The 13779-nt window shown below is 34.1% G+C and overlaps 1 protein-coding gene and 1 long non-coding RNA gene across 2 annotated transcripts; one reads left to right on the forward strand and one right to left on the reverse strand.

Annotated features, from left to right (window-relative positions):
- Window positions 1–124: 124 nt before the first annotated feature.
- On the forward strand, window positions 125–4291 carry LOC132860464 (sialidase-3-like). Its single transcript, XM_060891679.1, has 3 exons — window positions 125–288; window positions 1581–1828; window positions 1917–4291. Exons 2-3 carry the CDS (start codon window positions 1598–1600, stop codon window positions 2856–2858), a joined length of 1173 nt encoding a protein of 390 aa, XP_060747662.1. The 5' UTR covers window positions 125–288; window positions 1581–1597; the 3' UTR covers window positions 2859–4291.
- A 3746-nt stretch (window positions 4292–8037) lies between these two features.
- LOC132860484 (uncharacterized) lies at window positions 8038–11654 on the reverse strand. Its single transcript, XR_009649823.1, has 3 exons — window positions 11544–11654; window positions 8806–8917; window positions 8038–8698 (listed from the first exon to the last, which is right to left on the reverse strand). It is a non-coding gene; the product is annotated as an uncharacterized LOC132860484 (long non-coding RNA).
- Between the last annotated feature and the right edge of the window lie 2125 nt (window positions 11655–13779).

A 13779-nucleotide genomic window follows, 5' to 3' on the forward strand; every position in this document is an offset into this window, starting at 1 on the left:
GTAAAGCTTAGTGTACACGCGCATACGTTTTCCTAATTACACATTTAAGTATTTCAAATAAGTACTAAAATCCACCTCCGACTTCCGGTTATTAGCTAGCGCTGACTTCCGGTTATTAGCGAGAGCTGACAGTATCAGCTACTTCCTGCTGCCAGCTGCCGAGTTTTTCGCTGAACCCCTACTGCTGAACGTTTCCGAAGTGCACACGGCGTGACAACGGCCAAGAAACGGTCCAAGAACTTTAAACTTTCCGTTTGAAAGTGCAGCAGAGGCAAAATCCATAAAGAGGTAAAATAGAAGGATTTACACGTTCACTTTTATGAATTATTCTGACATAGTTAAGGGACATAACATGAAGAAATGCGCAGGAAGTTATACAGGATATTACTGACATTATTGTTACAAAGTCTAACAGTACAGTACATTTTTACACATGTATGCTTATAAGTATTGATCATTTTTGTTTATAATTTATTTTTTTTAAAGATGAACAATTGATTTGTAGTAAATTGTGTTGTTGTTGTTGTTGTTGTTGTAGTTGTTGTTGTTGTTGTGTAGGAGCTCGAGGTCGAGGTTCTGTAGAAGGCAGTGAATTTTTATAAACATACAAACTTTGCATTCATCCTCATTAAGAATTGAAGTAAACAAAACAAAAAACAATTGTCGACAAGGCAATAGTCAGTTGATGTAATTAAGTCAGTTGATAATTAAGTCAGTTGATGTAATTAAGTCAGTTGATAATTAAGTCAGTTGATAATTAAGTCAGTTGATGTAAACAATGTATAAGGTATATATAACTTAATGTACATATTTATATAGATAGAAATAAATAGATATAAAAAATATTTTTATATAAATAAAATTTTATAATCCTATCAATATTATTATATAATATAATGTATAATAAAGTGGTGGTGGCATGTGTACATATGGATGGTATATTGGTGATCTCCCATGCTGGCATCAGTCCATGTTTTAAGTTCTAACACAACTGTGTGTAAATATTAGGAAATGAAAGCTGAAAAGCGCATCTGTTTTTGTTCCAATACTTTTGGATGGCACGAAAGGGTTACAATTCTTAAGTATGTGCACTTTATACTGATTCTTTTTAGACGGGACATATTTTATAGACACAGCTAAAAGTCACTGTTTGGTCTTAAACCACTATATTTCATTGACTTTGTGTCAAAAGCTGGGGTCTAAACAACCAATTGCAAGCTAACTTTTATCAATGTTTTGTATTGAGCTTTAAAAAAGAAGGTGTGGTATTTGGACCTGCCAACATTTCCTAGTATCTATATCAAACATATGCGTGATAGCTTCAGACCATCCTTCTCCAAGTGTGTGGTAGTTACTAATAAACTCCAGATACATTCAGAGTCCAGGTTCTAGATTAGACAAGACTTTATATCAAAAATACACTGCAAACTCCATCCTCCCCATACTCCTCCATGTAAGGGCTGTTGATGTTCAAGTGACTGATTAAACCTATGAAGGACATAAAATATAATCAATAAATGTATTACTTTGTCAGAATGAGTAGGAAACTCATGACATCTGATTCATTTCTGTGTTTCCAGATAAAAAACATTGAGAAATGGAAAACATAAAATCAGGAAGTGATACAGAGACACGCCAAGCAGATCCACCAAAAACGACTTTGTTCAGTGAAGAGCCAGATGGCTTACATTACAGAATCCCAGCTATAATCTACATTGATGATTCACAAACCTTTCTTGCTTTTGCTGAGAAAAGAACATCAGCAAGTGATCATGATGCCACTCTCCTGTACATGAGGAGGGGAACACGGAGGAATGGATCCATTCAGGTAATCTTTAATGTAATCACTGCTTGTATTTAACTTTTTACTTTTATTTGACAAAATGGTAATAGAAATGCATTTCTTTTCTTTTCAGTGGTCACCTGTTCAGGAACTTGACACTGCTTGTTTGCCTGGACATCGCACTATGAACCCGTGTCCGGTCTATGAGAAAGAGTCTAAGACTCTCTTTCTGTTCTTTATCTGTGTGGTGGGAAATATCACTGAACATCACCAGATTCACACTGGTAAGAACAAGGCTCGGTTGTGTTACAGCACAAGCAAGGACAGTGGGCAGAATTGGAGCAGCACAGTAGACTTGACGGAAAGTGTAATTGGACATGAAATTAGAAATTGGGCCACGTTTGCTGTTGGACCTGGTCACGGCATTCAGATGAAGAATGGTAGACTCATCATTCCTGCTTATGTCTATTACAAGTGCAAGAATGATCACGGTCACCAACCACATACAATGTCCCAGGCTTTTACATTTTATAGTGATGATTGTGGGAGCACGTGGCACTTCGGAGATCGAATAAGCACAGAATCTTGTGAGTGTATAATAGCAGAGATCATTGACCAAGAGGGCAAGAGTCACTTGTACTGCAATGCAAGAAGCACTAAAGGTCAAAGAGTTGAGGCTTTGAGCAAGAGTAGTGGAGTGGATTTTGATCCACCTCATTTTCAACAGAACCTGGTAGAATGTGGTCATGGCTGCCAGGGTAGTGTGTTGAGTATCACTGTACCTAAGGAACAAAAGAACTTGACTTCAGATACTGAGAGCTGGCTCCTTTATTCTCATCCAACTGACAAAAAGAAAAGAAAGGATCTTGGGGTTTATATGAATAAATCTCCTCTTAGTGCCTCTGGTTGGAGTAAACCATGGATCATTTATCATGGCCCCAGTGGATATTCAGATCTGACTCCATGTGAGGAGCCTGATCGCTTTGCTTGCCTCATGGAGTGTGGAAAGAAGAGTGAACTTGAAGAAATAGCCTTTGTGGAGTTTTCCCTCAGTGATATCCTGAACAGTCAGTAGCTATATTTACATGAATGGTATTATTCTAAATGCTAAATAAGAAGCACCTAAATTAGAATAAAATTACTATCTTGGTTAAATTCAGTTTGTGTAGCACTTATAATAGTAGAAAAAACAGCTTTACAGAAATCCTGATAACGATGTCCATCCCTAATGAGTAAGCTACTGGTGATACTGAACTCATTGCAATGTTTTTTAAACCAGTTTGAGATGATGTTTGCTTGATGTGAGCATTTTTTTAAATTAACACCTGTACAGATTCAGTCAGTCAGTCAGTCAGTCAGTCAGTCAGTCAGTCAGTCAGTCAGTCAGCAGAAGTACAATGCATAAAATCATGCAGCTTCAGGTAATGTAGTGTAATGTAAAGTTTACATCAACCATTAGAATAAGATTAAAATTTTTGTGGATTTTGTCTGTTGAATAATTGTCAGTGCCAGGGGTTTTTGGGGGTTTTCCACACATACCATTCTGTAGAGTTTATGTAGACTTGTGCAACAAAGAAAAAACATCCAGTCAGCAGGAATACTGCAAATGGAAAGTTCAGTGTATCTCTATTTCTGCTGAGGCACACAGATGGTAGGGTCAGAATCTGCACCAACAGTATGAAACCATGGCTGTAGCCTGCTTTGTGTCAACAGTCCAGGATGGTGGAGGCGGTGTTTTCTTGCCACACTTTGGGCCTGTTCAAACAAATCAATCATCACTTAAATTTCACAGACTGTTGAGTATTGAGTACTGTTTCTGACTTTTGTGTGCATCAAGTTGTGGGCCACAATTTACCCATGTCCTATCTGACTACATTCAACATGACAATGGACCATGTCACAAAGCAAATGCCATTTCAAACTGGCTTCATGAACACGACAATGAGATCAGTGCTCTCCAGTGGCTTTCTAATTCACCAGAACGTAATCTATTAGAACAAGTGTGGCATGTGGTAGCATGGGAGATTTACAGCATGAAGGTGCACCAGAAAAATCATGCCAACCTGGACCAGAATCTCAAAGGAAGGTTTCCATCATCTTGTGCCATAAATATTTTATATTTCTTATCATATTATGATGCTTCCTAGGTATGATATATTGTATCTGATCTTGTGATTATAATTATATTAATAAATATAAATAACAGTAGTACTGATCTTATCTTAATGCTTCTTAGTATTATGTTTTATGAGAGCGTCTTCTATCTTATAATTAAGGGAGTGCTATGGTTGCATTTCAGTATATTTTTCCACTATATTACTTATTCACGATTTATTATATTCCAAATGGCAGAACTACGATTACATAATGGCTCACGGAGACTCATGCCAATGTGAAATCTTTTAAATGAATTTTGAGTGATTTTTTAAATAAATCTTTTTCTTTTATTTGGTAGATGTGTAACTGATTGCATTCATTTTTTAAATAAATCCCACAATGTTTATATCACCCTGGTTTCTGATTTACTGTGCAAAAATACAGCTGATTTTGAGAATGATATTAGATTTTAATTTAAGGAATAGAGCATTTGTGAAGCAAATTTGAAATCATTAAACAATCAGAAGTCAGCAATCAGCAAATATATTATAATAAGCAGGAACACAGAAAATAGTAAAACTAAGATCAAAAAGCACAAAGAGTTAAAAATGAAAGAAGTTATGGAGAAACAAGAAATGGCTTAACGAGAAATGAGCAACGGCTAAATGATAAGCCATGGACATTGGACTGATGGGACGTCTCTTGAATTTGATGTGGGGGAATAAACCCATGCTTCTTAATCCATCCACCTTGAAACATTCTGTCTTCATAGTTTGTTATTTTTGTCAGCAGTCATCAGTTTACTAACCAGAGCACAGCATAAATTCTTTGTTGTATGATGAAAGTTTAATAATTTGCTTTGTCAAAACAGCTCTGACCCATTGAGGCATGGACTCCACAGTCTCTAAAGGTAAACTGTGGTATCTGGCACCAAAGCAGCAGATGCTGTCCTGTAAATTGCGATGTAGGGCCACTGTGAATCAGACTTTATTGTCCAGCACATCCCAAAGATGCTCGATTGGACTGAGATCTGGGGAAGTTGGAGGTCATATTCCTCAAAACATTCCTCAGTAGTTTTTTTGCAGTGCAGCAGGGAGCCATGAATAAGTGTACTTGGTCTGCAATAATGTTTATGTAGATGGTACATGTCAAAGTAATAGCCACATCAATGGCATCCACATAAACAGGCACGGTTTCCCAGCTGAATGTTGTTGAGGACATATCACTGCAGTTCCTCATTTTATATTGCTTACAGTGGTGTATGCTTCCATCTTCTGGACACAAAAGGCACTTAGAGTGCTAGTGTTTTGCAAAAATAGGCACTGAACAAACTCTGTTTAAGTGTTGAACAGAAGAGCTGAACAAAATAATATGCATGGGTTTTTTAAATAAAATAAATGCAGTGTTGCCTCAAATGCGTATGTATAAATACACACAACAAATTTTGCAAATTCAACAGTGATGTTTTATAGTATTCTTTGATCGAAGTTGTGTATTCATAAATGGATTAAAAAACGTATTGTTATGGAACAAAAATTAAAAATGAAATAAGAAAATATTTAACATTTACTAAAACTGTAACTTGTTTTGTGGATGAAGAGTACATAAAGTTATGTGCATTGTTTATGTAATAATTTTTTTAAATTTTTGAGGATTTTACGTTAACAAAATATGGGGTAAAACATGTAGTAGCTCAGTGGTTAAGGTGTTGGATTACTGATCGGAAGGTCATGAGTTTGAATCCCAGGTCCACCAAGCTGCCACTGCTGGGCCCCTGAGCAAGGCCATTAATGCTCAATTGCTCAGTTGTATAAATTGAAATAAATGTAGGTCACTATGGATAAAAGCTCAAGTGCATCAGTACTGAAATGCAAGTCACATATATACTGGAGATTTGAATTTTCATGTGGGTTAAATATAACAATATAAAATAAATATAAATATAATAGTTAAATATAAAGCTTCTGGGACAAAGAGAGTCTACATTCGTTAGCATGAATGCATTTACAGCATGCATTCATTCAACCTTAGTATTAGTATGGCCCAAACCGGATGTAACCGTTTCAACAACTCTATCATGCGAATGTCTTTGTAAAAAAAATGATCACGATGGCTGAATAATGAATGCATTGATATTTCCTTTGTAAATACATTCTCTAATGATCAAATTTGCTCTTTATACTCTTTATAATACTATAACTCTTTATAATACACTTATAATATATTTATTCACACAAAATATACAGTATAGGAATAAATGAGAAATAGATTGAAGAGAAATCTCATGGCATCATTTGCCAAAATGTCTCTCCATGGACTGTTTTTCCTTTTGTGTATGTCTTCTCCTTGACCCAATTACTTAAAAACAGAATATTTCTGCATATAAATAGTCTCTGCTGGCTGCTCAGTCTCTAATCACTATAGATATCAACACATACTTGTTTGTGCTTTTTATAATCTCTTTGCTGATGTTAACATCTCTTTAGCTGGCGCTTTAGGAAGTCTGGGGATTCGTGTTTATCAGGTCCCCCTGTACAGACAACACATCATGAACCTAGATATTCTTAGGAATGGTTGATTAACATGCATCTTATCATGTGTCTTGTATAAAACTTATAAAGAAAACACTTTTTTGTGTGTGATAAGCACGAGTCCCCAGCCTTCCTGAGGCGCCAGCAAAAGAGATATTAATATCAGCAAAGAGATTACAAAGCACAAACAAGTATGTTTAGATGTCTATAGTGATTAAATACTGTCAGGACTTTTGCATGGACATTCTTTGCCGGAACATTAGGGGGCTGTCCTGCAGTGTTTTGTCACGTGTCTTGTAACTACTCACCTGTTTGTGATTGATTTATTATGTTTTACCTGTTCTTGTTTCCAGTGATCGTGATATTTTTCTCCAGTCTGTATCTTTTGTTAATAAATCGTGTATTTTGTATTATTAATTTAATTTAATTTAATTGTATTTTATTGTATTTTATGTTATTATATTTAACTTTGAAAAAATTAAAGAAGCATATTTTTAATCAGTTAAACTGCATTAATACGATTCATTGAAGTCTTGTAACACGCCAGTATAAGGGTCATGTATTAGATATTTCTAAGTAATAAATATGCTTATTATTAAAACTTAAGCTTGTTAGTGTTTATTTTGTGTTCTCATATTCCTCCTGTATACTGCAAATATTTGTAGGGTAAAACAACATCTGTAATCATGTGAACAATACTCAGATTGAAAATTTGAGTCTGCTTAAATACTGAACATTTGTCAGGAAGACTTTAATGAACTAACTGAGTTCAACATATTCTGGCATAATAAGCCAAATGTTTTAGTGTGAATAGTAAATTATAATAATAATTTCTGAATTAATATTTATACACTTGTTATACAGGTTGAGGCAGTGAATTGACAGCATAAATAGAACGTTGCATTTGTTTAAGAAAATATTAAAAGGTTTTATATAATTTTTTGTTATATATCTGACTATTTCCAAGTTATATAGGTTTATACAGGTTAAACTAGTCTAAAATATGGTCAAAAAGCAGAATGACTATGACATCAAGATTGGTCATGTCAGAAACATGGGCTAAGATGAACATATACTTCACAAGGTTGTGGTATGTGAAAGTCTGTTATAAAGTGTGAATGAAGGTATGTGTGTGTGTGTGTGTGTGTGTGTGTGTGTGTGTTTGCTCAGGAACAGGTATGTCACGTTAAAAGTCCGGGGTCTCTGAACAAAGCAGCGTATTTGACTTGGAAGTGGACCTGGTGTGGTTATGTTTGTACAGTATGTATTAGAGTGTATTAGAGTTTGTGGTTAGTTTGTTTTGTGGATAGTGTGTTTGTTTATTTCTGACTCCTGACATCTCAGAATCGGCTCTAAAGCCTCTATTGAATATGAATAAATAAACAAAGACATTAACGCAATAAAAATCACTTTCAGAACTTCAAAACATATCAAATTGCTTTAAAAACAAAGAACTGAAATCAAATTACTTTAAAAATAATGAAAAATAGAGATCCAATCCATTTTTGTTTTATTTAGAATGTTTTAAAAGTTTTTAGTAGTCTGTAATAAATACATCACACACTCTACAAGTAACACGGTGTATACAACAGCATACGGCAGCTAGAATGATTCTGGCAGGTGGGAAAGTGTTCTGACAGCATTGCCATTGTAATCTGAGAGTAGTGATGTTTACAATCAATAATCATTCAAAAATGTTGAAAAATCTTGAAAAAAGAAAAATCTTTTCTATACAGAAAACTTCCACACACCTTTGTACTGTATAGTGGACAATGCACATCATTTATCACTAACATTAAACAGTTAAAAACATATAGAAAATATATTTAAATACGGTGGATATTGTGTTTTTGTAATTTCTCAAAAACAAGCTACAATTAAATACAAAAGAATGTGTAGGGGTGACTAGATGAAATTACTGGCAAATAATTATCTTCAGGGTTGAACTGGAATAACACGCTGTGTGTTAGAGACTATAATATCAACTGACTGTTAATTATTTTCTTATTATAGCATGCTCCTTACTGTTTTATTCCCTACATAGTGTTGTAATTCTACTCTTCTCATGCTCTATTTTTTACATTTACATAACTGTCATGTTTATTTTTAAGTTGTTGGGTAAAGATTAGAAAGACAGAAGAGTACGTCTTACAGTGATGTTCTTTATATTTGCAAAAACATTGTGGACCAAAATCTTCGCAAATCCTTACTTTTCATTTTGTTTCAGGATTTGATTTTCTGTCACACAGTATTTTTTGGTATTTGCTTGAATCGAACAGCACAGCATCTGCAAAGAGATGTAGATAAAATATAAACAGTCAGACTTTTCAAGCTAGGTTTGAGAATTCAAGCTTTCATGAACAGCACAAATCTTTCATGGTAGTTGGACATTACTTGTATCTGTTAGGACAGCCATGATAACCTGCATTGTGCTCTCGGGTGAAGCACAGACGCCTACAAAGTCCTTTGTAGCCACACCTCCAGTTATGTATCTCAATTTCGTGAGCTGACAAAGAGATGTAAGGAACAGGAGACTTGCTGTTACAAATAAATAAATAAATAATATGGATTATGTAATGCAGCCCATCAAAAAGCAAGTTAATGTTATCACCCCAAAGTTAATTATTTCTGATCATTTTGAAGTGATTTATTCCTCTTATAGCCCTTCGATCACTTTTTTTTATTATTAAAGTGTGAGCTCCTCTGTGTCAAGATTGTTCAATAGAATGGAATATATTAGAATGTAACATAATTATAAAAATGAAACATTAATAATAATAATAATCATCTGTTATTTGCCTTACACGTCTGTCCTGTAAGCATAATAGTCTGAGCTGCTGTTATAGAATATTAATTCAGTTCAATTTAATTTTATTTGTATAGTATTTTAACAAACATTCACAAAGCAGCTTTAGAAATATATGGGATTTATCGCTAATGAGTCAGCTAGAGGTGAAGGTGGTGAGGAAAAGCTCCCTAAGATGATATTAGGAAGAAATCTTGAGAGGAACCAGACTCAAAAGAGAACCCATCCTCATTTGGGTGACAAGACACCCGGGTGTGTGATTATAACTCATTCCCCTTCTATAACCGTGTGCTATATGATCAAATTATGTAACCAGGAAATTCACTGTATTCTATTCTAAGTTCTATATATGTGTCATTACAGCTATGACTAAGAACAAATATAAACCAGTCCCACCCCCCCTTAGGAGAGGTTGCCAGTGCTGTGGAGAACCCCATGTCTTGTCCCTATTCCCAAAGAGTATGCCTCCATCATCCCTAAATAACTATAGACCAGTTGCCTACTCATAACATGTAATGAAGGTCCTGTAAATAATGGTCTTGGCACACCTCCTCCCTCCAGTAAGCCCAATTTTGGACCCCCGGGAGTAGGTAGGTGTGGACAATTAAGTAATTTATTTACTGCACAAGGACTAAATCCCATTTGGATTACAAGAACACCACAGTGAGAATCACATTATTTGATTTCTCAATTGCATTCAATACCATCCAACCTGTCCTGCAAAGTGAGAAGATGGATAAAATGTGAGTTAACACAACATGATCTCAATGCAGAAATCATTTTGTGTGCCTGGGAAGCTGCCTGTTGGATCGGCCATTGAGCAGCATCAGAGCACCCCAGGGAACTGTTATCTTTTTCACTGTACACCTTTGACTTCCAGGAGAAGACTGACCTAACAAAATGTTCTCAGGTGCATCAGAGATGGACAGAGATTACTAAAGGCCCAGTAAATATCTTTGTTGAATGAAATGGAAAGAAGGATTTACTCTTTAATGAAATCAAGACCAAATAGATGGTGATGGATTTCAGGCAGAAGAGGACCACATCATGATCAATAAACATCATGGGACAGGATGTTGAGGTGGTTGATGCCTATAGATATGTTGGTGTCTACCACAATAACAGACTGGAGTGGAAGGATGACAGGAAAGCTGTGTACAGGAATGGGATCAACAGATTCTATTTGCTTTCTGAGAAAACTCACATTCTTTAATGTTTGCAGCAAAATGTTATCAATTTATTCTATTGTTGTGAGTGCTGTCTTCTTTGTAGCAATATGATGTGGAGGCAGCATTAGAGTAAGAGAAGCAAGGTTCCTCAATAACAAGCTGATTATGAAATCTGTGTCCTAGGATGCTCCCTGGACAGTTTTGATGTGATTATGGAAAGGAAAACTCTAAACAAACTAGTATTCATTCTGGACAGTAAATAGTCTCTCCACGGTTTATTGTTCAAACAGCAAAGCACATTCTCCAAGATACTTGTTCAGTTCCACTATAGCAAGAAATGTTATTGGAAGTCTTTTATTTTTATACCAGTTGTGATCATTCCTCACTGTGCTTATTCCTTGAATTCATTAGACATCTGTTTGTATTTTTGCACTTGGTTGCTTTCTATTTATTGTATGTTGTTAATTCATTATGTAATTGCACTACATAGAGAGGATATATAATTATATAATTAGAATTACTTATTTTTTTACTACTATTTACAATCTTATTGAATATGTTTTTTATTACTATATGTAAATACTATTCTTAAGCTGAATTTGTGATTTTCCCACATAGATTTTATAAAGTGATCTATCTATCTATCTATCTATCTATCTATCTATCTATCTATCTATCTATCTATCTATCTATCTATCTAGCTATCTATAAATATTATTTTATAAGTAAAAAAGGGGAAAATAAGTAGAAAATATAAAAATATAATAGGAATGCAGATCAATGGCCAGATCAGTAGGCCTGTTTTGAATAAAGTGCAGATATGTGTAATTTCATGTATAATTTAATATGCTGTGTAAAATTCAGGTAAGATGTGTATTTTTTCCTCATATCTTTATGAGTTTTTTCTAGATTCTTCCCAGGTTTTTTTTTAATTAAGAGTAGATGAATGAGCTATATGATGTAAGTATTAATCTAAGCCATCCAAGAAACAGAATCTCTAATAAAAAATCCATTTCCATGTTAGCGTAAAGAAGAAATTGCAGCTATATGTTCTTTTCTCTTAATAATGCTAATAAATGATGAGCCATGTTCAATCACAATCATCTAATATAACATCTTGCACTATATATATATATTGCACTATATCTAATACTTACCATGGCCAGCTGAGATCACCAGCAACAGCAAAATCAGAATTAGGTCTGGTCTGCACATCTTTTGGGCTCTGTATCCTCTCCCGGCTTTGTTGTTGCTATAGCTGATTCAGCATTTATATTGTTTTGGTAGAGGAATAATGTGGAGTCCAGGGTAGCTTATCTAATCACACATGCACAAGTTTTGGTGAAGCATGTCTCATAAACAAAACGTGACATCATTCAACATACAAGATTATTCTACCTTTTTTCAATTTTATCCAGCATTTCATCCAGATAATGGAGATGACTTACATCATAATAAACACTAACTTATTTTAAATAATATTAAATTTACTGATGAAAGGGAACATTGAGCAGCATTTCATAATGTATGCTTATAGCTATGGCAACGCAACTGCTATACTGTATACTCATATACACCTAAACTGACCAACACACTTAATCCCTATGTTTAAGTATGTTTTTTTTAAACCATAATAATATATTTATACAGTATATTCCATTTTTACCCTATCATATAAAATTAATGTGGAACTTATGTCATTTTTTATTTATTTATTATATATGAAAAAAAAAGTAAACGTACTGTATGGACCATCCAGGAGCTGGCATTTAGAGACCAGTCTGTAAACTCATAAATAGATATGCATTAACATTTTGCATTCATTGGCTAACTTATATCCAATATATGCACTTATATGAATATGCTGGACAATAGGTTTCCTATACATACCCTTAAACATACCCTTAGGTTTAAGGGTATGTATAGGAAACCTATTGTCCAGCATATTCATATAAGTGCATATATTGGATATAAGTTAGCTAATGAATGACATTTGTACATGGTCATTATTTAATTAACAACACTCCATATATAATTACTCATGCTTTTATGGAATCTATTAAATAACCTAATACCTAGGTAGGTCTAAGATTTGAAATGATAATCATTTAACCAGAATTGTTAATCATGTATCCAAGCTGTGACAGAGACTTAGTACATTTTTCCTGTTATGACAGTTATGGAGTACATATCCTATTTGCAATACAAGCTTACATGGCAAGATTGTACAGTATAAGGTTTTAAGAACAATTCAGTCAGTGATTCACCACCCAGCAGATGTCACACTTGCATTATGACTAGATACAATAGTGAACTCCATTTTCGGGCAGCCACTATACAGTTGAAATGAATGGTTTGGTTTATATCACTTGAATTTATATTTTCATGTTTTCAGCATGTTCTGTTTATTGTAATACCTTTCATTATTATTACATTTTGTTTGACTTTTTTCATTTTTCAAAGAAAAACCAATAGGGCCATACAATGATAAAACAACAACAACAACAAAAACAACAACAACCATACACACAGACTAGACAGCAATATCAGGAGAGGTGCCTAAATCGTGTATCATAAGTTTGGTAATGCCATGTAGAGATGCCAATAGCAGTCAGATCCTCAGCTCTGTTAAGCCAGTAGGTGGACTGCTCAATCTCAATTGCTTTTGGAGTTGGAAGAGTGTGAGTTTGTCATTCTTCGCATTCAGGGTGTATCTTGCCTTGAACCACAAGTTTCTAGCATCCACAACAACCCAGTTCAGAATATATTGATGCATGAAGACAAATAAATAAATACATTTTTTATTAAAAAAAAAAAAATCTTTATTTATTATTATTATTATTATTATTATTATTATTATTATTATTATTATTATTATTATTATTATTATTAAACCTTTTTGAACTCAGGTCATAGTACTCATGTAGCTACATGGATTAAATATACAGCATGTGGTGCCACTATTCATCTAGTAATCATGTTGTTCTTACCCTGTCATTAAGTATTCTTTGTAGAAGTCATATATGTTATTAAGAGGCTTTTTAGCATAGCTCATTGTTCAGTGTAGACAGACTAAAAGCACTTACAGTTAAGAAAAAGAACAACTTAAAAGCTCAGGATAACAATATAATACAGTATGCTCAATCTAAAGTATCACCATGGACACTAAAGCAAAATGTAAAAGAAAAGTTTAACCATGGAATTGAAGAACTTTATGACATCTGCGGAACCTATTCCATATTATATTCAGTATATCAGTACTTTAGCGTAGTCTGGTTAAAAAATAATTGAAGGCAGTTGTATTAAATGTTTATTAAAACTTTTTACGTGCCCTTTTTCAGACCACACACATTGCATGCAAATTTTAGTTTTTAAACAAGAACCTTCAACAGT

Source organism: Tachysurus vachellii, chromosome 17 (genome assembly GCF_030014155.1).
Source record: "Tachysurus vachellii isolate PV-2020 chromosome 17, HZAU_Pvac_v1, whole genome shotgun sequence".
Classification (NCBI taxonomy): Eukaryota; Metazoa; Chordata; class Actinopteri; order Siluriformes; family Bagridae; genus Tachysurus; species Tachysurus vachellii.